The 25,422-nt window shown below is 49.1% G+C and overlaps 1 protein-coding gene across 3 annotated transcripts in view; it reads left to right on the top strand.

The window, feature by feature from the left end:
• Positions 1–25,422, top strand: part of Mast1 (microtubule associated serine/threonine kinase 1) — a 35,441-nt gene that overhangs the window by 1,381 nt on the left and 8,638 nt on the right. Inside the window, exons 2-16 of one of the 3 annotated variants that reach the window (XM_087900419.1) lie at positions 6,062–6,093; positions 7,812–7,900; positions 8,292–8,367; positions 11,986–12,064; positions 13,445–13,605; positions 13,737–13,812; positions 13,955–14,164; positions 16,533–16,634; positions 16,715–16,847; positions 16,914–16,981; positions 19,756–19,841; positions 19,930–20,138; positions 24,672–24,810; positions 24,914–25,046; positions 25,183–25,348. In XM_087900419.1, the coding sequence (XP_087756545.1) occupies positions 6,062–6,093; positions 7,812–7,900; positions 8,292–8,367; positions 11,986–12,064; positions 13,445–13,605; positions 13,737–13,812; positions 13,955–14,164; positions 16,533–16,634; positions 16,715–16,847; positions 16,914–16,981; positions 19,756–19,841; positions 19,930–20,138; positions 24,672–24,810; positions 24,914–25,046; positions 25,183–25,348 (1,759 nt within the window). Of the gene's footprint in view, positions 1–6,061; positions 6,094–6,260; positions 6,435–7,612; positions 7,724–7,811; positions 7,901–8,291; positions 8,368–11,985; positions 12,065–13,444; positions 13,606–13,736; positions 13,813–13,954; positions 14,165–16,532; positions 16,635–16,714; positions 16,848–16,913; positions 16,982–19,755; positions 19,842–19,929; positions 20,139–24,671; positions 24,811–24,913; positions 25,047–25,182; positions 25,349–25,422 lie in introns of those variants that run through there. The other 2 variants (XM_087900418.1, XM_087900420.1) reach the window with 2 other exon arrangements.

The following is a 25,422-nucleotide window of genomic DNA, read 5'->3' as shown; positions in this document are numbered from 1 at the left end:
ACCCGCTCCTCGCAGAAGGATGGAAGTGGGCGGGCCCTGAACGGGGTGTGTCCCGGTCCTTCGAACCGGCGCCGAATCCCATTGGCTCAACGCCACGCGGGACTTTGTCTCTGACGCAAGCCTCCGCCCCCAACCCCTATATTATGGCTGCTCATCCACTCAGTTCAGGACGTGCAAGGAATTCCTGCTCTCTCGAATGCGGCCACCTCTGCCTTCTGAGCTAGCCACTGTAATGCCTGGGTCCATTCACTCGCATCGGTTCCACCGCTAAGCAAATATCCCACTATTCCTCAGCTCCAGAGTCGCCTGTGTGCAGTTAGGATACTAAACACGAAGAGCACAGCACCCTGCCGGGAGAAGCAGAACAGCTCTGCAGCTGGAGTAGGGGAGTGGGAGGTGGCGTTTGTCTAACATGACTCCAAGGTTCTACATTTCTCTTCTTTCTTTATTTTTATCTAATTTTAAAAACTGTGTTGAGATAGCATCTCACTGTGTAGCCTGGAACTTGCTATATAGACCAGGCTGACCTCGAACTCACAAACTCGCAAAGATTCCCCTGCCTCTGCCTCCTGAATACAGAAAGGATCTAAATTTCTGTGGCTCTGGTTTGTCCCTTTTCTCCACTCTGGGATGTTTATGGGTAGCTTGCAGATGAGGTTCATTCTGAGGACTTCTTTCTGTGGTAGTTAAAGATTCTTTAAGGCTTATCATCCTATGCCTCGTTACAAAGGTCTGGAGACCTTGGCCCCATGACTGAAAAATCCAGGTCTTACTTTTGCTAGGTCCATTAAAGCTGCTTAGCTTGTAAACCGGGAGACCAATTCACCCCAAACCTGCCATTACAAGAGAGAAGATCTAGTCTGGCTTTCTGGCCACTTTGGCTCCCCAGGGCAGGCTGCCCTTTGACCCTGCTCTGTCTGAATGCCCTTTGTACATGAAAGTGGTAGGATCCTCTGAGACATTCTCTGCTGTGTGCCATGCCTATCAATAACTTTTATTCTGACTTATTACTTTAACATTTTAAATTTTTACTTAAAAATTTGTCTTACTAATTTTGAAATTCATGTGTAAGGATGTTTTGCCTGCATGAATGTCTGTGAACTACCAGTAGCCAGGGATCATAGAGGCCAGAAGAAGGCATTAGATCCCCTATAGCTGGAATTTCAGACAGCTGTAAATTGCCATGTAGGTAGGTATTGGGAATCAAATCCTCTGCAAGAACAAGTGCTCTAAACTGCTAAGCTTTCTCTCCAACCTGTATCTATCTATTTATCTATCTATCTGTCTTTCTGTCTGTCCGTCCGTCCGTCCATCCATCCATCCATCCATCCATCTATCTATCTATCTTACCATCTATCGATCTATCTTACCATCTATCTATCTGTCTGTCTATCTGTGTGTGTGAATGTATGTATGTGTATGTAGGTGAGCATATGTCACAATTTGTAGAAGGGGGTTCTTTGCTTTCACTACGTGGTTCCTGTGGCTGGAACTCATGGAACTAGGCTTGTTCAAACACCCTTAAGAGCTGAGCATCTCTTCTGCCCTGTACTTACAACTTGCTGAGCATACACCAAGTGCCAGGTACCACCCTAAAATGCTAAAACCTGCATCACCACACAGACTCCTCTAGGAGACAGGGGTACTTTGGGAAGGTCATTTGCCAAGGTCACAAAAGGCAAGTTTGGGATTTAAAAGCCAGGTTTTCATCTCTGAGAGATCATAGAAAGAATTTTGCACATGTATGTATGTGGTGTGCATGCATGCATATATTTGTGTCCACATGTGCGTGAGTACACACGTGTGTGCACATGTGTGTAGAGGCTGGAGGTTGATACCTGCTGTCTTCCTCCAGTCCTCTCCTTATTTACTGATGCAGGTTCTCTGGATGACCTCAGAGCTTGCTAACATGGGCTAGTCTAGCTAGTCAGTCTGTCCTGGGGGTCCCTCATCTCCACCCCATCCCAGCACTGGGTTTGCCTGGGAGCCCTCATGCCCATTTAGCATTCGGGTAGGTGTTGAGGACTAGAATTCTGGTTCTTGTTTTGTTTTGTTTAAGATTTTATTTATTTTTATCTATTGAGTAGGGTGTTCCTATGTAGATCAGGCTGGCTTTGAATCTTCCTGTCTACTCTCTTCCTCTTAAGTGCTGAGATCAAAGTTGCATGCCACCGTGCCCTGCAAGAAGTATTTTATTCTTAAAGATCTATTTTAATCATGTGTATGTGTGTGGGTAGTTGCACATGAATACAAGTGCCCACAGAGGTCAGATGTACTAAATACCCCGGAGCCTGGGTTACAGGCTGTGAGCTACCTGATGTGGGTGTTGGGAACTGAATCCAGGTCCTCAGGGAGAATGGTATGTGCTCTTAACCACTGAGCCATCTCTCCAGCCCTAGAATTCTGGTTCCTTTTTTTATGATTTATTTATCTTTTATGTGCATTAGTGTGAAGGTGTCAGATCCCCTGGAACTGGATTTTCAGAGAATTGTGAGCTGCCATGTGGGTGCTGGGAATTGAACCCGGATCCTCTGGAAGAGCAGTCAGTGCTTTTAACTGCTGAGCCATTTCTCCAGCCCGGAATTCTGGTTCTTAAACTTATTCATTACAGTCTTTATCCACTGGAATGTCACCAGCATCATAACATACCTTTTTTCTCCTTCAAAAGATTCACTGAAGCAAGGCATGTTAGCTTGCATCTACAATCTCAGCACCTGGGAAGTGGAGACAGGAGTTCAAGGACAGCATAGGCTATGTGAGACCTTGTTTCAAAATAAAACAAATCTTTTGAAACCTTCACCCAACTCTTCTCACCTGCATTGCTAGTCAACCTCCTTTAGTTCAGCCTGTGAAAGACAGGTTACTAATCCCACTGCTCTCCTCTGAAAAGGATCGGGACGATGTAATGACTTTTCCTCTTTTTCATTTTTGTTTTGGCTTTTGTTTTTTAACAGAGGGTTTCTCTGTGTACCCCTGGCTGTGCTGGAACTTGTTCTGTAGAGTAGGTTAGCCTCAAAGTCAGAGATTCCCTTGCCTCTGCCTCCCAAGTGCTGGGGCTAAAGTGTGTGCCATCGCCACCTGCCCTCCTTTCCATTTTCTAAAGATTTATTTTTATAATATATTTTAAATTTTTAAATTTATTTATATTTTATGTATGAGTACTCTGCAAATACAGCTGCAAGCCAGAAGAGAGCATCAGCTCCTATTATAGATGGTGGTGAGCCATGCTGTAGGCAGACTTTTCATGTAAGTACTCGTGCTTGGTCATTAGCTTAGGCTCATTACTCACTAGCTCTTACATTTAAATTAACCTATATTTCTTTTTTAAAAATATCTATTTATTTATTACGTATACAATATCCTGCAGGCCAGAAGAAGGCACCTCATTACAGATGGTTGTGAGCCACCGTGTGGTTGCCGGGAATTGAACTCAGGACCTTTGGAAGAGCAGGCAATGCTCTTAACCACCGAGCCATCTCTCCAGCCCCCTAACCTTTATTTCTTATCTAAGTCCTACCATGTGGTTTATGGCTTGATATCTCAATTTATTTCTTTTTTGTTTGTTTTATTTTTGTTTTTGTTTTGTTTTGCTTTGCTTTGGTTTTTGAGACAGGGTTTCTCTGCGAAACAGTCCTGGCTGTACTAGAACTAGCTCTGTAGACCAGGCTGGCCTCAAACTCACAGAGACCCGCCTGTCTCTGCCTCCCGAGTGCTGGGGTTAAAGGTGTACACCACTAAGCCCTGGCTTGTTACCTCATTTTCTAAAAGTCCTGCTTCCTCTGTGTCTGGCTCCCAACTCTGGAGACTCCCAGTGTCCTCCTAGTCTGGCTTTCTCACCCAGTCCCTTTCTGCCTAGTTATAGGTCAGTCAGCCCCTTATTGACTAATGAGAGTAATACATATTTACCACATACAAAGATTCTTCTGTACCAATCACATACCATGTGGTTGCTAGGAATTAAACTCAGGACCTCTGAAAGAGCAGTCCTTGCTCTTAGCTCCTGAGCCATCTCTCCAACCTTATTCCCTCATTTCTTCTCTTTTTCTTTCTTTTTCTTTCCTTTATTTGAGACAGGGTTTCTCTGTGTAGTCCTGGCTGTCCTGAAACTCTATAGACCAGGGTGGCCTAGCCTGGAACTCAGAGATCCACCTGATTCTGCCTATATAATTTTTTAATTAAAGAGCTTTTGGCTTCTCTCAAAGTCCCATTTACTATGCTACCCCAACTCTACGAGCAGGCCTTGAGTGGGGCAGGGCTGTCGGGACGTAGGAAGTCATTCATTTCTTCATTTATGCTTGAGACACGTAAGTTCTATATTATGTCCAGGCCTTCATCCTTGCAGTACCCTAGACATTCTCTCCACAGTTCTTCTGTGGTGGCCCCTTCCTTCCTTTTTAAATCTCAGTGTGTGTGTGTGTGTGTGTGTGTGTGTGTGTGTGTGTGTGTGTGCATATGTGCGTGCGTGTGCGTGTGTGGTGGGTGCCTGTCCTGAATGAACATGTGGTACATGTGGAGATCAGGGAATAACTTCTGTAAATCATTTCTCTTCTTCTACCATGTAGGTCCCAGGGAACAAACTCATGTTCTCAGGTTTGGTAGCCTGACTCATTGAGTGGCCATACAAGCCACTTTTTCCTCTTATTTTTTATTATTTATTTATTTATTTTTGAGACAGGATCTCTTATGTAGTCTTGAACTCCCTATGTAGCCAAGGATAATGATGAACTCTATTTTTATTTATGTGTATGTGTGTCTTGCTTGCGTGTATGCCTGTGCACAATGTGTGTGCAGTACAACAGAGGCCAGAAAATAGCATCATTTCCCCTGGAACTGCAGTTACAGACATTTGTAATGCTGCCATGTGAGTGCTGGCAACTAAACCTGGGTCCTTTTCAAGAGCAACAAAGTGTTTTTAACCACTGAGCCATCTCTACTATATTATTACTCCTATATTACTCTTATTTAATATCTGTGGGTTATTATTTTAAAAGACATCATCTATTTTCTTGTTATGGAGTCCAGGACAGTCTTGGTTGCAAGAACATCCTGCCTCAGCCTTCTGTGTAGCTAGAATGACAAGCAAGTGCTTCTAAATGTCTTTTCCCAAAGGCTAGACATTCATTTTTCTTATTAACTGCCATGTTCCCAGTGTCCAGCATTAAGATCTGATGTTCAATAAATGTATGTATTTATTTACCTGAGACGGTCTCACTGTATAGCTCTGGTTGGCCTGGAACAAGATGTGTAGAGCAGTCTGGCCTCAAATTCAGAGAGATTCTCTTGCTTCTACTCCCCGGGTGCTGAATTAAAAGTGTGCATCTCCACCAACAGCAGGAAACATTCCTGGGGAGAGAAACTTTGCAATTATTTGTGTGTGTCAGTGTGAGTGTAGAGGTACACAGCTTTCTTTTGGAGTGGGTTCTCTCCTTCCACAGTGTGGGTCTTAGAAATCTACCTCCAGCGGTCAAGCTTGTTGGCCTCTGGGTCTGCCAGAAATATTTTTCATGACTCACCTGGGAAAGTGCACAAAGGCCTGGGTTTGATACTCAGTACCATATACAGGGTGTGGTGGCGCATGCCTGTATGCCGGTGCTGAGGAGGTGTAGCGGCAGGATCAGAAGATCAAGGTTATCCTTCAGCTACACAGCAAGTTCAAGACCAGCTTGGACTACATGAGACCCTATCCAGAACAAAGAACAATGTTTTACAAATATTGTCATGGTGGCTCACAACTGTGATCTGAGCACTTTGGACGTGAGGCAGTGGGATCTCTGGTTGGAGGACAGCCTGGGTGAGTTCCAAGCCATCCTGAGCTAGAGTGAGATCCTGTCTTGTCAGAAAGCAAACAAAACTTTATTCGCATGAACATGCTTTCAGATGTCCAGTTGGGTCTATTTCTTGTGCACTTCACTCTGTTTTGGCTACCGGGAATCAGGAGAAAGGCAAGGGTGACATGGTCATGCTGATGACGCTCTTGCCCCTTAGGTGAACGGAGCTGCAATTTGGGCAGTGGCCATATGTCCACGCTGACCTCCATCCTTTTTACCCCTTTTTCTTCCAGAAGGATTTGCCCTTGCCCCGGAAAAGCAGCAGGTGAGCTTTGGGGGAAAGATGCACCGGCATGCTATCCCCAGGTAGGGGCACCAGGCGTGCACGCGGGCGGGGCCTCGCGCGACGACACCCCGCAGCGCCCCCTCGCGACCGGCCGCAGCAGCAGGGCCCTCCCCTCCCCCGCCCTCCCCTGGCCGCCGCTGCGGCTCCAGCCTCCGCCCAGCACACTCGCTCCCTGTGCTGCTGCCGCCGCTGCCGCTGCCGCTGCCGCACCTGCCACCATGTCGCCGCCGCCGGGTCATGTCTGACTCTCTCTGGACCGCGCTTTCCAATTTCTCGATGCCCTCCTTCCCCGGCGGCAGCATGTTCCGCCGCACCAAGAGGTAGACCCCCAACCCCGACACCCTATCCTGGTCTTCCCGGTGAAGCCTCCCGGTCGGCTGCTGCGGCAGGGCGGGGCCGGGATGCTGCTCGCTGTCCAGCTGCGCCAGAGGTGTCCGCTGTGCCCTCCCGCAGGGGATAGGGTTGAACGCGGGCGGTGCGGGCAGTGCTGCTGCTGTAGAGACTAGAAAGGCCTGAGCTGGGGACAGGGGTCGTGCCGGCGGGGGGTTGCAGCGCCTTTGTTTGCAGACGTGGTGGGCTCAGGAGGCCCGGTGGGGGTAGGGTACGGCGGGGGGGGGGCTTGGCACCCTCAGAACAATAGCCGCAGCCTGGCCTCCCCCCCCTCCTCCATCCGCGTGCTCTTGGACAAGCTAATATGCTCAGTCACTGCGGCTGAGAGCGAAGGGGCTAGAGCAACTGGGGGCTTCTCTTCTGCAGCTGCTAGGAGGAAATGGGGGTCGCTATCACTGCATGGACCCTCCCAAGTCTAACACAGCCTCACACTGAAAATAGTGACACGGTGTCACACAGAATATGACCACACACACACACACACACACACACACCCTAGAGGTTCCCATACACTCATTGGGAGGCACCACATGTACTCAGCCACAGGTCAAAGCCATGGACAAATAGGGTCACCTCCGGTGTCACACAGACTGTGCTCGCTTAGTAAAATGCTACATGCAAGACCACCCACCGAAAACGACCCGTTTTTAAAATGACACATTCACGCACCTAACCCTGTCACAACAGCGGTGTTAGATTGACACCAGGCTAAACAGACATAGGGACTTCTGCAGAGGCAAGGACACACACAGTCACACAGCACGTATCCATGTGGTGCATCGTTGCATGCTTGGAGGTGCCCAGTGTCACAGGGTGTTAAATTCACACACAGGGATGGGAACACACAGTGATGGACACACACAGCCAGTGTACCTCGTGCTGATACCCTGGTGTCAACTGCACACCTGCAGCGGAAGTCATGCACCATGCAGGAGTCACACAGTCATGAACACGCTGTGTTTCTCACTGCACCACACAGAGAAAGATGTGTTGTCACAGAGATAGCATACATGACACACCAGTGTGGGTCTCATCCCGTGGTTGCCACATGTGTCTATAGACTGTGAATGTTATGGGCATCTCAAGGACACGGACATTCAGGATGACCAGTGGTGTCACCATGGCTATCAGGCCAGAATTGACACAGACCTCACAGAGCTGCACACGAGTCGCACTCTACTCTGGAAGCGTCATACACTGGCTGCAGCATGGAAGAGAAGTGAGGATCTGAACCGGAAGAGTGACTTCATAGGCTCACACTCAAGGGTCTGGGGCCTCTCTTGATCCCCGCTTTCCTTCCCTGGCAGTTGCCGCACCAGTAACAGGAAAAGCCTCATCCTGACAAGCACTTCACCGACCCTGCCGCGACCCCACTCCCCGCTGCCAGGCCACTTAGGTGAGACAAAGATGCAGCCTGGGTACGTTTGGATTTAGACCGTAGGAGGCGGGGCCACAGTCGGGGCGTGGCCATTCCTTATGGGCGGGGCCATTCTGGATTGATGAGTGGGTTGCACCCAGTTTAGAGGAAGCTGGGTTAGACCTTGTAGAAGCAGAAAGGAGGAACCAGAGCTGAAGGGCGGAGCCGTCTTAGAGGAGGCCGAGTAGACAGACATCTGGGTGAGTTCAGTGAATCGAGACCCCCCCCCCCAAAATGTTGAGAGAGGCGGGGCCACTGCAAAAGGGGCGTGTTCTACCATACATGCACGGGCCTACATTAGAAGGGTGAGCTGTCCCTAGCAACTTATTTTGGTGACCAAAAGACCCTAAAGTCCTCCTTTCTCCTGCAGGTAGCAGTCCCCTGGACAGCCCCCGCAACTTCTCTCCCAATACCCCTGCCCACTTCTCATTCGCTTCGTCCCGAAGGTGAGTTCTTCCCCTGAGGGCCCCAGAACTCGGTGCTATCCTCCCCATCCACCGTCTGGGCCACCATCTGTTCTTGTCCTAATTGCACCCGAGTAGCCTCTGGGGACCAGTGGAAGGGCCTCAGTGTCCTACATGAATTCAAGGGGGAGCTTATAAAAAGGTGGAACCAATCACTGATCCAGAATGGAGAGGAGGGGTCCTCCTTTGCAGTGGAGGGAAACTGCTGTACTCTGGGGCCCCAGGGTCGGCCTTCTCCAAGCCTTGTGCGCTTGGCCGACCGTTTCCATAGCAACAGAACAGGGCTGTCAAGATGAGGTGCGCAAGCGCACATTGCACAGAGCCCATTTAGGGCCTCAGTGCCTCCAGCGAGGGTGGGGGGTGGGGAGGGAGGGTGGTTAATGCATTTTCTCAACCTTCCAAAAGGTAAGATGTTACGGTTGCCTCCAAGGTTCTCGGTGGATTTAAATGAATCTTTTTGGGGACCATAATGAAAAGTGGGGAGGGGCAAAGACTTCCTGCTTTTTGTGGAGAGACTTAGATAGAGAGTCATCGGAATCTTTGGGCCAGGAGTGGAAGTTGGGGCGCCTTTTCTTGAGCTATATTCATGGTTATGAACCTGAAAGGAACAGGACATATGGGATGAAGGACACCTCATTTCTGACCTTAGTGTGACGAGGGGAGGGTGAGGCAGTAAAGATAAAGGAGGGGAATCGTAGTGAAGACTGATGAAGGCTGCAGGAGAGGAATGGGGACAGAGAATGGCTTCCTGGACAGGGCGGGGGCCCCTTTCAACAGTAGTAGAACTTAGCTGAAGAGAGTGGAAGCCAAGCATGACTCTGGGTTTGTTCTGTGTAGAAAAAGGCCAGAGCCCACCCTATTAGAGTGTGTGTCTATGGTACTGGCCATCCGAGTGCCAGTGTGGGGGTACGCAAGCATGAATGATGGGCAAATGCATTCGAATGTAAATCTATGTGTACTGTAGGTTTGTAAACGCATGCTAAAGGAGGACACCCCCACCTCTGTATCTCTGCGGCATGTGCAGCCGGTGTGGGATGTGTGTGTGTCTGAGGGAGCGTGTGCCTGGGTGCATCAGTGAATGGGTGTCAGTGTGCCTGGATGAGCTTGTGGTCCTGCTGAGCGGGAATGGATGCGAATGTATGTCTGTGACATAGTATATATGTGAAGGAGTTCTGGCCCGTGTGCATCAATGGGTGTGGGCATCAGTGTGACTGGATGAGAGTGTAGCTGTGTGGGAGTCTGACTGTCTGACAGTGAATGAAAGTCTCCACTGTGTAGCTGCACGGAGATGAAACCACGGAGTGTGTGAGTCAGTATGCAACTCTATGTGTGTCAGTGTGCGCTCGGCTCCCTTGTGTATAGCGCCATGTCAGTGTGTGTCTGCTTTGGCACGCGATTGGGTATTAGTGTGCGAGAGTACGGTATTTGGGTTCATGTACGGGGCTGCGCGTGCTCACAACTGCCTTTAACAAGGAGATGAGTGTGGGACTGAGAGCTGGAATTTACTCTTTTCTTTTTAGTTTTTCGAGACGGGGTCTCCCCGTGTAGCCCTGGCTGTCCTGGAACTCACTCTGTAGACCAGGGTGGCCTCAAACTCACAGAGATTCACCTGCCTCTGCCTCCTGAGTGCCAGAATTAAAAGCTTGTGCCACTACCACCTGGCTGAGAGTTGGAATTTTCTGTTTTGCTTTCTCTTTGAAGGCAGGGTTTCTCTGTGTAGCCCCGGCTGTCCTGGAAATTGCTAGAAGACAAGCTGGCCTTAAGAGTTGAAATTTTTAAAAAGATTTTTAAATTTTGTTTTTTTTTTTATGTGTGTGTGTGTGTACCACTAGAGTGCCTGGTGCTCTCTGAGGCCCAAAGAGGGCATCAGATCTCCTGTAACTGGAGTTATAGGACTATGGAGTCACTTTGTGGATGCTGGGAGCTGAACCCAGGTCCTCTGCAGGAGTAACCAGTACGGTACTCTTAACTGCTGCTCCACCCAGACCCAACAGTCTGAATTTTTGTATGTGTTTTGTTTTGTTTGGGACAGGGTCTCATATAGCTTAGGGTGACTACAACTTGCCCTGTAACCAAGGATGATACTGGCCTCTGCTGCTAAGAATCTCCTACGTCTTGAGCAGCTGTTTTTGCACGTTTGCCAGCAAATCCACCCCCTCTTTTGAGATGGGATCTTACTACTGTAGCCCTGTTTGACCTAAGTGGTTTTGTAGACCAAGCTGGCCTTGAACTCACAGAGACCCACTTGCCTCTGTCACCCAAGTGCTGGGACTAAAAGTGAGCACATCATTGCCAGTCTTGACCTTTTTCTTTACATGTATTCCTTTCTTTACATGTGTCATACATGCACGTGTGTGTGAATGTGTGGTGGTGCTCATGGGGAGGTCAGACAACAATGGTCAGGACTCGGTCTGCTGTGACTACCATGGGTTCCAAAAACCAAATTCAGGTCATCAGGCTTTCAAAACAAACTCATTCCCCACTGAACCGTCTCACTGGCCTTGTTTTGTTTTGTTTAATTTTTAAGTTTTATATATTTTGTTTCTATGGCTGCCTGTATGTATATGCATCATGCCTGCTGGGTTCAGAAGAAGGATTCATTCCTGAGTCCCTGGAACTGTGAGCCAACATGTATGTGCTGGGCACTGAACCTGGGTCCTTTAAAAGATCAACAAGTGCTGTTTTGTTTTGTTTTGTTTTGAGACAGGGTTTCTCTGTAGTCCTGGCTATCCTGAAGCTCACTCTGTAGTCCAGGCTGACCTCAAATGCTTTGATCCTCCAGCCTCCGCCTTCTGAGTGTTAGGATTGTCATCACGTGCCAGCCTCTCGGTCTCAGTCCGTGAACTCAGCCAAACTAGGCACAAGAACATGAGAGGTCGTAGTCACACTATGAGAGTGACTGTGTGAACAAACGTGTATAGACCCAAGTCACTGTGTCACTGGATCTGTTAGAGGATGGGTGCCTTTTATCTGAGAAGATGCTTAGGGGTCTTCTCTGAGAAATGTCTTGTGGGAATTCCCTGGAGTTAGATGCTGGGGATCCAGGGTGTGATTTATTCATCTTAGTTTCTTTTTATTGTACTGTTACCATTTTTGGGGTGCAGGAGACTGAACCCAAGATCTTGTACATTCTAAGAAAGCTCTCTACTGCTGAGCCACATTCTTAGCTTCCTTTGGATGGGCTTTTCCAATCCTTCTGTGCCCAATCTGGGGGGCCTTTTGTTTTGTTTTGTTGTTTTTTGAGACAGGGTTTCTCCGTGTAACACTTTTAGCTGTTCTGTAACTAGACCAGGCTGACCTCGACCTCACAGAGATCCACTTACCTGTGCCTGGGATTAAAGTCTTGCTCTACCACACCCTGCTGGGAGGTTGGGTATTTTGGTATGGTGATAGTACCAAACAAGGAAGGATTCTGGGGAAGTCCCAAAGGGAGGGATTTGTCCTCCACGACCATGGCACCTGGCTTAAATATGCCATCTTTCATTTCACTCTGAAAGCCTCAGGTATCTGAGGCTCCCCATTCCCCATCCCCATGCTGGTTCTCACTCCAGGAGTGAGAGGGCCCCTGGCAGAACCCAGAGCAGCTTGTTTGGGTTCCAGGGCGGATGGACGCCGCTGGTCACTTGCCTCGCTCCCTTCCTCTGGCTATGGCACCAACACACCCAGCTCAACTGTTTCAGTGAGTATGTGGAGGGAGACGATGGGGAGGGCGGGGACCGAAGTGACCACATGAAAACCAGCAGTCCCAGACGGACTGAGAGGCTGGGTTCCACTGCCCTTCGTGAGTGTCCGTTTGTCCATGCACTAGAGGTGACATCTGTCCCCCAGAGCCTCTTCTCTGCTCTCACTGCATTTTCCCGGGAACCTACTCATTTCTTGTCCATGATGGCACAGTCTTGGGGAATTAAGGCATGTGCCCAAGTGTCTTTATCTAGTCAAAGTCAGGCCGCCATGACTTCTACCTAGAGTCCATTTGCTTACACATTGGGCACTCAAATCTCTCTCCTGCAATGCCCTTCAGAGACACAGCTCTGATTCTCTTACCCTCTGCTGTGAAGTTTAACAAACATTGATACATGATCACATGACTTGGCTAGGGGTATAAAGCAAGGCTTCCTGGAAGAAGTGGTTGATACCAGGACAAAGGATCAGCTTGAATGGGAAGGGGTTAGGGTGAGATGCTCAGGAGGCCAGCAGCATAGGTCAATTCCCGAAGGCCTCAGGAAACATGGCACAGCAGCAAGTTGAGGGTCCCTGTGTCATGTAGTTGGCCGAGGTGGCATGGGCCTGCAATCCCAGCTGGAGAGTCTGAGACAGGAACATCAGGAGTTCAAGGCCAGCCTGAGCTAAATGAGACCTACTTCAGTTCCTCACCATCACCACTACAGAGAGAGAGAGAGAAAGAGAGAGAGAGAGAGAGAGAGAGAGAGAGAGAGAGAGAGAGAGAGAAGGGAAAAGGAGGAAAAGGAAAGAAACAAATTGCAGAGGAAATTAGCTGTATTGGTGAAGTGTTTGCCTTTCACACCTGAGGGCCTGGGCTTGATCCCCAGTACCACAAAAGGAAGGAAGGAAGGAAGGAAGGAAGGAAGGGAGGAAGGAAGGAAGGAAGGAAGGAAGGAGAAAGAAAGCTAACCGTGCAGTCAAGACTTGGAGCAGAGCAAGTGATTCACAGAGGAATGGCCCAAGTTTGGAAAACAGCTAATGCCAAGGCCCTGGGGCAGAAGCATGTTGTACAAGGATCAGCAGGACCAGCGGGGAAGGAACAGAGCAGGCAAAGGGGAGAGCAGGAAGAGATGGTGGCAAGAAGACAAGGCCCGGAGGGCAGGATCTTGTGGTCTAGTGGAAGGCCTTGAGAGTACATTGTGATATGATAGGCGCCACGATGGTTCCTCACGGCAATCCCCCCCCCCATCCACTTGGTGTTTTGAGATAGGTCTCACTCAGTGTAACCGAGGCTGGCCTCAAACTCTGAAGCGCTGGAATCACAGAAGGGAGCCCCAGGCCAGGGTCGAGTGCTGGGTTGCTCCAGTTCCGGCTCTGACTCCCCGCTCTCTCCTAGTCCTCCTGCTCCTCCCAGGAGCGCCTTCATCAGCTCCCCTACCAGCCCACGGTGGACGAGTTGCACTTTCTGTCCAAACACTTCGGCAGCACCGAGAGCATCACGGACGAGGATGGTGGCCGCCGCTCCCCCGCCGTGCGGCCCCGCTCTCGGAGTCTCAGGTGCGCTGGCACCTGAGAGGGATGGGGTTTTGGTGCATGACCAAGAACCTTCGGCCCTGGGAAAATAGAGTGAAGCAGCGCTCGGGGGTTTGGGGAGTCAGCACAAAGACAGGGTGCTTCTTTTCCTGCAGTCCCGGCCGCTCCCCCTCCTCCTACGACAACGAAATCGTGATGATGAACCACGTGTACAAGGAGCGGTTCCCAAAGGTGAGAGCCCCCCCCCCCATGACCATCACTAGCTCGCGGGCGCACCTGGGCTCCGCGCGCCCCCTAGCGGTCGGCGCGCGCGGCGCAGGCTCCGGTGACCACAGCCTCCAAGCTCTCCCTGCATCCTTGTACCGCTGCCCAGGCCACCGCGCAAATGGAAGAGAAGCTACGGGACTTCGCCCGCGCCTACGAACCTGACAGCGTGCTGCCGCTGGCCGACGGCGTGCTCAGCTTCATCCACCACCAGATCATTGAGCTGGCTCGAGACTGCCTTACCAAGTCCCGCGATGGGCTCATCACCACGGTCTACTTCTACGAACTGCAGGAAAATCTGGAGAAGCTGCTTCAGGATGTGAGTGTCAAGGGCTTCAGATCCCGCCCACGAGCCGGGCAGGCTCCGCCCGGTTCCTCCACCCGCGAAGTGCATGGAGCCGGGCGAGCAGCGAGAGACTGGGAGGTGGTTCCCACTCTAGGTCCGATGGAGGAGCTGGAATTTTTTCCTTAGCGGCCTTTAGTTGTTTAAGTAATTGTCACCTTCTCTGATGGCCTCCTAGACCTTCCTCCCTTTTCCCCTCACTGGGAATTGAACCCTGTGACCCAGTGACCTAGAACATTTGAGACAAGTGCTCTATGACTGAGCTACATTTCCAGCCCCTATTTGTTTATTTCCTTTTTATTTTTGTTCAAGACAGGGTATCGAGTAGTGCAGGCAGGCCCCCCCACTTGCTATGTAGCCGAGGATGGCCTTGAACCCCAGAACCTCCAACTTCCACCTATTGAGTGCTGGTTTACAGTTTTATGCCACCACTTCCGGTTTATGAGACGCTGGGATGCATCCCAGCCTTTACATGCTAGGAGAGCACTCTGCCAACTAAGTTACATCTCTAGTTTGCACTAAGTTGTCCACTAACTGGCCTTCAAATCACTGCATAACCCATGCAGGCCTTGAACTTGCCATCTTCCTGTCTCAGCTTCCCGGCGTCACAGACCTGCAGCCCCACACCCAGGCTGTGCGTAATTTCTAACTCTGCACACACAACACATTCTGTATATTTTTACTTGTCTTCTTTCTTGGTTTCCCTACTCCAATGTTGGGCACCGAGGTTGTTCTGTTCAATACAGAGTCCCTGGTGTCTGGCTCACAGTAGATGCTCAACAAATATTACATACGTGTCTCTGGGGGGCATGGCTCATTGACAGAGGGTTTGCTTAACATGTGGTAGCCTCAGGTTCTGTCCCTAGCACCACACACACCCACACACACACCACTGGATGAACCTACTGTGGCAGCACACGCCTGTCATCCCAGCACTAGGGAAGCTTAGGTAAGAGCATCCCAAGTTCCAGGCCAGCCTGGCCTCCACAGCAGACCTTGCCTATGAATGAATGCGGGAATTAATTAATGAATTAAGTGGGTGTATGAATAACAGCAAACAAGACAGTATCCCAGTCAAGTCAAGAATCGTGGAGGGCACTTATTGAGCCCTTCCTCTGTGCCGGGACATGGCCGGCACAGAAGACAAGTATCCCAGCCTTCCTGGAATGTAAGTGCCATTCAGGAACCATGGAAACAGGTCAAGGATCATGGTATCAGTTTAGGGCTAGGAGAGGGAAACAAAACAGTGACTGGATGCCTTATCAAGAGTTCTCAGGAAGGCTCTCTGGGGCTGTGACATGGGAAATGGGACAAGAATAAACAGACGGCTTCTGTGGAAAGAGCCAGAAGGAGTATGCCCTGAGCGGAGGAAGCAGTAGGCTTGTGTCAAATCTGTCTCCAGTGCTTGCTCTGCGGCTCCGATGCCATTTAACCTTGTGCCCAGAAGAGGTCGAGGACGGCAAGTTGCTCGCTCCTTTCCTTTTTTAAATTTTATTTTGTTTTTAAAGATGTGTTTTTGTATTTTTTGCATATGGGTGTTTGACCTACATGTATGTTTGTGCATGAGTATGTGCATTGCCCACGGAAGCCAGAATCCCTTGGAACTGGAATTACACAAGGTTGTTGGTGCTATCAGGGTACAGGGGATTAAACCTGGCTTCTCTGCGAGAGTAGCCACTGCTCTTAACTGCTGGGCCATCTCCAGCCCCTCGTTTTAATTTTAAGTTTTACCTATTATTTGTATGGGGGACACACAAGAGGGCAACTTGTGGGAGTCACTTCTGTCATGGGTTCTGGGAACCAAACTCAGGCTGTAAGACTTGCACAGCAGGTACTATAACCTGCTGAGCCATCTCCCTGACTGCCACCCCCACTCCAGTGTGTGTGTGTGTGTGTGTGTGTTGAGGATAAAGCCCAGGTAAGCAGGCCCTCATCTCCCACTGACCCACATCTGGAGTTCCAAGATGTCTGCCCCACTCACTTTAATAAACGTAGCCTTGGAAGAATGGTAGGGCTGGTAACCCCCTCGAGCCCACAGTAGGAGACAACCCTACTCCCAAATGATGTCCTCTGGCCTTCACGTGTGGCACCCACCATGGTACACACATTCCTACACCCTTGTACATCACACATACACAAATAATACATAGCCATCACTTTGGACGGGGTCTCGCTTGCTGTGTAGAGCAGAGCTGGGCTTGCACCCCCAGCTCTCTTCTGGAAATAGAACAGTAAAAACATTGCAGGCTCCGTTTAGCCCCAGAACCTGGGGAGCCTGGTCTGAGAACAAGGCCTGGCCAAGCAGCTGACCCCTGAGACCATGACCTTACTTCCTCCACCGCAGGCCTACGAGCGCTCCGAGAGCCTGGAGGTGGCCTTCGTTACCCAGCTGGTGAAGAGATTGCTCATCATCATCTCTCGCCCTGCAAGACTTCTGGAGTGCCTGGTGAGGGGCTGCTGGAGGGCCGTGAGGGATGGGGCGGCCCTGGGGGCGGGCACAGCAAGTGAAGCCCATTTCTGCCCCAGGAATTCAACCCGGAAGAGTTCTACCACCTGCTGGAGGCAGCCGAGGGACATGCCAAGGAGGGCCACCTGGTCAAAACCGACATCCCCCGCTACATCATCCGACAGTTGGGCCTCACCCGGGACCCCTTTCCAGGTGTGCAAGGGGCCTGAGGGGGCGGGCCGAGCAGTGGGGCAGCGGCTCACACCCACCTCATTCTAGATGTGGTCCGTCTGGAGGAGCAGGACAGCGGGGGCTCCAACACGCCCGAACAAGACGACACGTCCGAGGTGAGCTGCAGCCAGAGCTTGACGCTGGGCCGGCCAGGGGCTGTGGGTGGCCTTGGTCTCACACTCTGCGTCTCAGTTTCCCCACCTGTGCGACAGTTCTTTCTCCACGAGCTTAGTGTTTGTGTGTGTGTCGTAATAGCGCGGAGCACAAAGTCTTGTGTGTGTGCTCTGCTGCTGAACTCCATCCTCAGACTTCTTGTTCTTTCAGCATTGATCTTATCATTATTATTATTTGTGTGTGTCTGCATTTATGTGTGGGTGCACGTGGGTGTGGGTGTCCCACAAGAGGGCATCGGGTCCCCTGGAGCTAGACTAATAGGCAGTGGTAAGCTACTTGGCATAGGTGCAAAGAGCCAAACTCAGGTTCTCTGAAAGAATAGCAAGCACTTGGATTGGCTGAGCCATCCTTTCAGGGCATGTGAGTGTGAGTATGTGTGAGTGTGTCCACGTGCACGCGCGTGCGTGTGTACAGGTGGGAACTAGAGGTGGTATTTGGTGTCTTTCTCAATCAGTCTGCACCTTGTTCTTTGACATAAGGTGTCTCATTGAACGTAAAGTTCACCAGTCAACTAGGCTGGCTCTCCAGTGAACTCCACACATCGGCCGCCTCCACCCTGCCCAGTGTTGGGGTTACACACGGGCACCATTGCCAACTCAGATGATTGCGGGGAACTGAACTCGAGCCCTTATGCTCGCATGGCAGGCACTTTATGGACTTGAGCTATCGCCTCAGACCCAAGACCTCAAAATTTAAAAACAGGATCCCACTATTTCGCGCAGGCTGGCCTAGAACTCATGAGTATACTGTTCCTCAGCCTCCCAGGTGCTGCTGGACTATGTCACCTTTTTTTTTTAGTTCACCTCCCTCATTTTTTTTTTGAGACAGGGTTTCTCTGTGTGTCACAGTCCTAGCTACCCTGGAACTCACTTTGTAGACCAGGTTGATCTTGAACTCACTAAGATCCACTTGTGTCTGCCTCCCAAGTGCTAGAATTTAAGGCATGCACCACCACCAGCCATTTTTTTAAAAATTGAGATTTGCCAGGTGGTGGTGTAGCACATCTTCAATCCCAGTACTCAGAAGGCAGAGGCAGGAGGATCTATGTGAGTTAGAGGCCAGTCTGGTCTACAAAGCAAGTTCCAGGACAATCAGGTCTGTTACACAGAGAAACCTTGTCTCAGTAAACAAACAAACAAACAAAAAAACAAAAAAAAGAAGAAGAAGAAGAAGGAAGGAAGGAAGGAAGAGAGAGAAAGGAAAAAAATTGAGGGTAGGTATGGTGGCACTTGCCTTTAATTCCAGCACTTTGGAGGTAGAGTCAGGTGGGTCTGGGAATTAGAGGCTGGCCTGGTTCACATGGTGAGTTCCAGGACAGCCAGGATTTGTAGAGAGAGACCCTGTCTCAAACAAACAAACAAAGCCCTCAAGTTAAAAGCAAATAAATAAGTAAAATGCTTCGGATGTAGGGACTAACATCCAGAGAGCTAGCTTAAAGGTTCAGAGTAGAACATTTGGGGCTGGAGAGATGGCTCAGTGGCTGAGAGCACTGACTACTCTTCCAGAGGACCCAGGTTCAAGTCCCAGCACCCACATGGCGGCACCTCACACCTGTCTGTAACTCCAGTTCCAGGGCTCCTGACATTCACTCAGACACACATTCAGGCAAAACACCAATGAACATAAAATAAAATAAATTATATATTTGAAAAAAGAGCAGAACACCTCTGCTCTTGCAGAGAAACTGAGTTCAGTTTTCAATACTCACATTGGATGGCTCAAAACCATCTGTAACCCACATATAAAAATAAATCCTTACAAATATTGAGGTGGGTTGTTGCTATGTTGCCTAGACTAACCTCAAACTCCTGGGCTCAAGTGAACCTTCTGCTTCAGTTTCCCCAGTATTTGAGACTACAGATGTTTGCAAAATAGCAGAAGTCACCAACTGAACCACTTTTTCTGTTTGCTGGTGATTTCGGTTGTGCTAGGAATCAGCTGGCCGCTAGCCCCTTTGTAAACATTGTAGCGTGCTGCATGCCTGCACTGCTGTACAGCTCTGACTCTCTAGCTACAGCTTCTCTCTCCATTGCCAGAGAGAAACCTCTAATATACTGAGTGCCATTCAGTTCCCTCCCTCAGATCCCAGGGACACTGGTTTAACTCTACCTCTGGATTTGCTCATTCCCTCTTCCTCTATTATTTGAGACAAGGTCTCTGATGTAGCTAGGAGTAACCTGAAATTTATTATGTAACCTTTAGCGTCTGTGCCTCCTGTCTCAACTTCCCAAGGGACAAGCTCACAGGTGTGTGCCACCACACCTAGCAGTCCCTTTTCTTTTTTAAACATCTTATTATATTCAGTTGCTTTTTTTTTTTTAAATCGGGAGGGGATACATGCCACAGCATGCATATGGAAGCAAGGGACAAGTTTTGGGAATTTGTTTTCTTCTTTTATCCTGTGGGTCCTGGAGATGAGACTCAGGTTGTCAGACTTGGTTAAGTCCCTTAACCCATTGAGCTATCTTTCCAGCTCCCAACTTCTAGCAACATTTTATCTATGTGCATGCTATTCTGATTCGCCACTTCATAGGTTTTCTGTCTTTCCTAACAGCCAAGTTAGGAATACTTCACCAGAGAAAGTTTGTGTTCAGGTGGCACCTTTGTTGCTTTCTCACTGTGCAAACTGGATAAAGGACTTATTCATCCCTTCTGTTCCTCAGTTTCCTCGTGTGTAAAGGTGATGATGACGATGGTCTTCTACTTTGCCCTGTAGGGTCGCAGCAGCACCTCAAAGGCCAAGAAACCTCCTGGGGAGAGTGACTTTGACACTATCAAACTCATAAGCAATGGTGCCTACGGGTGAGCCACCCGGGGCTCTGGCGGGGGAGGGTGGCGGAGGCCGGGTGTCTCAGAGGTGATGGCCGGTCCTCGCTCCCTTCCCCCGCAGGGCCGTCTACCTGGTGCGGCACCGGGATACAAGGCAGCGCTTCGCCATGAAGAAGATCAACAAACAGAACCTGATCCTGCGCAACCAGATCCAGCAGGCGTTCGTGGAGCGCGACATCCTCACGTTTGCGGAGAATCCTTTTGTGGTTGGCATGTTCTGCTCCTTTGAGACCCGGCGACACCTTTGCATGGTCATGGAGTATGTGGAAGGTGCGGCCACCTTTGGGGCATCTCTGCGCCAGCCAACGCTGCTGGGCCACCCTTTAGACTCAGGGTCACCCCTTAGATCATATGCTTGTTTCCTTTGGGGCGTCTCTGTGCCAGCCAACGCGGCTGGGCCACCCTCTAGATCCAGGGTCACCCCTTAGATTATATACTTGTTTTCCCAACTGTTTGCTATCCTGTTCTTGATCTGTCTGCCCATTGTGCCCATCGTTTATTTGGTATTATTTTTGTTTTGAGACAGGGTCTCAATATGTAGCCCAGGCTGACTTCTAACTTTGTTTTTCCTTCTTCATCCTTCTGAGTACTGGGGCTCATTATGCTATTTACTTGTTTAGGAATGAGTTGGGGGGTACAGGATTAGCTGTTTTGCGTTCTATTGGTATGTAATACACCTCTCAATTTGCATTCTATATCCATCTTTTCATCAATTTATTTATTTTTCACCCATTCAATGGAGCACCTGTTTTTCTGTTTCTTGGGTTGTCTTTTTGTTTTGGTTTGGTTTTTTAGTTGTTTGTTTGTTTGTTTGTTTGTTTTTGAGTTGTATTCTCATTTTTGTTTCTTGGCTTTTTGTTTTGTTTTTTGTTTTTTCGAGATAGGGTTTCTCTGTAGCTTTGGAGCCTGTCCTGGAACTAGCTCTTGTAGACTAGGCTGGCCTCAAACTCACAGAGATCCGCCTGCCTCTGCCTCTCAAGTGCTGGAATTAAAGGCGTGCACCACCGCCATCCAACTTTGCTTCTTGTTTTTAAGATTTTATTTATTTATTATATGCAGTGTCCTGTGTTCTGCCTGCATGTATGCCTGCACCCAGAAGAGGGCACCAGAGATCATTATAGACAGTTGTAATCACATTCATCTGATCCTTCCTTCCTTCCTTCCTTCCTTCCTTCCTTCCTTCCTTCCTTCCTTCCTTCCTTCCTTCCTGTCTTTCTTCCTGAAATAGTCTTCAGAGTGTAGCTGACACTGACCTGGAACTCCCTGTTCCATCGCCTCCCCCAGCCTCCGGGTAGCTGGAGTAGAGGGGTGCAGCCTCCCCCAGCCTCCAGGTAGCTGGAGTAGAGGGGTGCAGCCTCCCCCAGCCTCCGGGTAGCTGGAGTAGAGGGGTACAGCATCACTCAGCCCCCGGGTAGCTGGAGTAGAGGGGTGCAGCATCACTCAGCCCCCGGGTAGCTGGAGTAGAGGGGTGCAGCATCACTCAGCCTCTGGGTAGCTGGGAGTAGAGGGGTACAGCATCACTCAGCCCCCGGGTAGCTGGAGTAGAGGGGTGCAGCATCACTCAGCCCCCGGGTAGCTGGGAGTAGAGGGGTGCAGCATCCCCCATTTACTCCTTTCACTTTCCACATGTTTGTCCCTCTCCAATTCTGCTTTTCTGGGTGTGTTCTGCTGAGGCACACTCCTAACCCCTTATTGGGGGATTCTAGGCATTGACTCTCCCTCTGGGCCATGTCCACAGCCCATCATAGGTAGAGGAAGTTCGAGGCCAGCTTCAGTTATGATTTAGTTAATAATAAATATTATTGTAAATAAAATATCATAAATTAACTAATTATAGTATTAACTAAAGCTCATACTTTACATCATCATTCTTGCTTTATATTTTACATTTATTTTCCATCTTTCTGTATTTCTGAGGAGTGTTGGAGTTTGAACCCAGGACCCTGTGTGTGCTTGGTTTCAGCCCCAGCCATTTCATCTATCTTTTTCTATATTATGCAATAAAGAAATATATCAGCTCACTTGATAGAAAGGTCTGTGCCCCCTTTCGGAGTGACTGTATCCAGGTGCTATTACCAAGCCATTAGCTATCACATAGCCCTGCACTCTCATATGCACATTCCCTCCTGATATACCCTACTGTAGCAAGGCTGCTGCCCAGCAGATTCCATGCTATGGCCAATGTTCGTGCAAAAGAGCATAAACCTTGGAGAGCATAAACCTGCTGCATATTGACCTAGGTACCCTGCCTAGAGTGACAGCTCCCCTGTAAGAAAAGGGGAGAATGGCTATCAGGAAGACTGAAATACTGGTATTTGAGCAAGGATGTGGTTCAGTAGTAAAACACCTGTCTAGAAGCCACCACCAGGGGCTGAGAGTGTGACTCAGGAGTGGAGTGGTTGCTGAGCATGTGCAAGGCTGTGGGTCCCACCTGCGTCATGACTAATAACATGTGGGCCACACTCCTCCTGGGTGGAGGCCAGGAGCCTACGTTTAAAAACCTCTGACCAGGAGTGGGTTTCCTTCCATTGGGTTTGCGCGGCCCTCCAGTCCCGCCTTCCTGCCTTCCACCTAAGGCAGCTATTCCTCCTCTTCTTCTTCCTTAAACGAAAGAACTGTCAGCTCTGAGTAACTTGCAGGTGATAGAGGTAATTCCCTTTTCCCAGAATGCCGACTGAGAACTACAGAGGGAACAGACGGGGGTGGAGCAGTCACCCTTCTGCTGCTGTTCTTCCTAGGGAAGGAAGGGCTCTGCCAGCTGGGAGGGCGGTGTCCCAGCCATTGATCTGGGTACCAGTGTGAGTGCTGGTTTGAGAAATCATTCCAGAATGTGCTTCTCCCTCTTTTCCCTGCCCACCTTACCTCAAGGTTATTTTTGGGGGGGGAGGGCGGGTTGTTGTTTATTTGTTTTTTTCTTTTGTATTCTGAAAAACTTCTTTTTTTCACTTTTATTAATTGATATTTATTAGCTCTATATTTTTCTCTGCTCCCCTCCCTGCCTCTCCCCTCACCCCTTCAACCCTCCCCCAAGGTCCCCATGCTCCCAATTTACTCAGGAGATCTTGTCTTTTTCTACTTTCTACTTCCCATGTAGATTAGATCTATGTAAATCTCTTTTAGTGTCCTCATTGTGGTCTAAATTCTCTGGGATTGTGATTTGTAGGCTGGTTTTCTTTGCTTTATGTTTAAAAATCACCTATGAGTGAGTACATGTGATAATTGTCTTTCTGTGTCTGGGTTGCCTCACTCAAAATAATGTTTTCTAGCTCCATCCATTTTCCTGCAAAATTCAAGATGTCATTATTTTTTTCTGCTGTGTAGTACTCCATTGTGTAAATGTACCACATTTTCCTTATCCATTCTTCGGTCGAGGGGCATTTAGGTTGTTTCCAGGTTCTGATTAGGACAAACAAAGCTGCTATGAACATAATTGAGCACATGTCCTTGTGGCACAATTGAGCATCCTTTGGATATATACCCAAAAGTGGTATTACTGGGTCTTGAGGAAGGTTGTTTCCTAATTTCCTGAGAAATCACCACACTGACATCCAAAGGGGCTGTACCAGCTTGCATTCCCACCAGCAATGCAGAAGTGTTCCCTTTTCCCCCAGCATAAGTTGTCATCAGTGTTTTTGATCTTGGTCATTCTTACAGGTGTAAGATGGAATCTCAGAGTTGCTTTGATTTGCATTTCTCTGATGACTAAGGATGTTGAACATTTCCTTAAGTGTCTTTCAAACATTTTAGATTCGTCTGTTGAGAGTTCTCTGTTTAGATCTGTTTATTGGATTATGTGTTCTTTTGGTGTCCAACTTCTTGAGTTCTTTATATATTTTGGAGATCAGACCTCTGTCAGATGTTAGTGAAGATCTTTTCCCATTCTGTATGTAGGCTGTTGTTTTGTCTTGTTGACTGTGCCCTTTGTTTTACAGAAGCTTTTCAGTTTCAGGAGGTCCCATTTATTAATTGTTTCTCTTGGTGTCTGTGCTGCTGGGGTTATATTTAGGAAGTGGTCTCCAGGGTCAATGCATTCAAGTGTACTTACAACTTTCCCTTCTATAAGGTTCAGTATGGCTGACTTTATGTTGAGATCTTTGATCCATTTGGACTTGAGTTTTGTGTACGGTGATAGATATGAATCTGTTTTCATTCTTCTACATGTTGATATCCAGTTATGCCAGTACCACTTGTTAAATATGCTTTCTTTTTTTCCATTTGATAGTTTTTGCTTCTTTGTCAAAATCAGATATTCAAAGATGTGTAGATTGATATCCGGGTCTTCTATTCAGTTCCATTGGTCCTCCTGTCTATTGTTATGCCAATACCAGGCTGTTTTCAGTACTGCAGCTCTGTAGTAGAGTTTGAAGTCAGGGATTGTGATGCCTCTAGAAATTCTTTTATTTTATTGTACAGGACTTACCTCAAGTTTAATAAATATGGTTATACTTTTCTTACTATGGAAAAAAAAAAACTCTGGCCCTCAAGGTTCAATTCTCAAGAGGTCAAGTCATGCTGTCTTTGATTCCAAACAAAACTCACAATCATCAGCTTCCTGTCTGAGCAGACCTGAGTCAGAGTCCTTATGTAGAAAGTGGACTGGTCATACCAATGCCAGAGGATGACTAATAGCGGGAGGTGAGCCTAGGAGAGTGCAGCTCCTTCTCAGACTGGCTCCATCCCTAGACCTCAGTTTTCCCCTTCTGCAAATGGGTACAATGGAAGTAGAGCTACAATGCATGCTGTGTGCTTGGCTTTGGGTGCAGGGTGACCCCTCTTTGCTTGATTCCCTTCCCTGACTCTCAGGTGGTGACTGTGCCACCCTCCTGAAGAACATTGGGGCGCTGCCCGTGGAGATGGCTCGGATGTATTTTGCAGAAACGGTTCTGGCCCTTGAGTACTTACACAATTATGGCATCGTGCACCGTGATCTCAAACCAGACAAGTGAGTCTTGACCTTTATTCTAACCCTGTCCTGTTCCTTGGAAGACACGTGGGTGAAGGGAAAGGACTCACTTTTGAAACCTGCTTATGTTCTGTGCCTGCAGCCTCCTCATCACCTCCATGGGCCACATCAAACTCACGGATTTTGGCCTCTCCAAGATGGGACTCATGAGTCTCACAACCAACTTATATGAAGGCCACATTGAGAAGGATGCCCGGGAGTTCCTGGACAAACAGGTGTGTGGCGGGCATGGGGGTCACCAAGGGTGGAGTGACCTGGAAGGACCTCAGGGGCCCAGGGCCTGGTGGGGGGCACAGCTCTCCCTTGAGGCCCCTTCTGTGGCCAGGGCACAGGCTGACCGCCTGCCCCCAGGTGTGTGGGACCCCAGAGTACATCGCACCCGAGGTCATCCTGCGCCAGGGCTACGGCAAGCCAGTGGACTGGTGGGCTATGGGGATCATTCTCTACGAGTTCCTGGTAGGCTGTGTGCCTTTCTTCGGGGATACCCCAGAAGAGCTCTTTGGACAGGTCATCAGTGGTACGTGCCTCCTAGGTGGGTAGGTGGGACTGTGGAAAGATGGGCAGCCTGGACCGCTCAACTTCCCTTCGCTT

This window comes from Myodes glareolus, chromosome 22 (assembly GCF_982192425.1).
Source record: "Myodes glareolus chromosome 22, mMyoGla1.1, whole genome shotgun sequence".
Classification (NCBI taxonomy): Eukaryota; Metazoa; Chordata; class Mammalia; order Rodentia; family Cricetidae; genus Myodes; species Myodes glareolus.
This window is presented reverse-complemented; position numbering and strand designations above follow the sequence as displayed.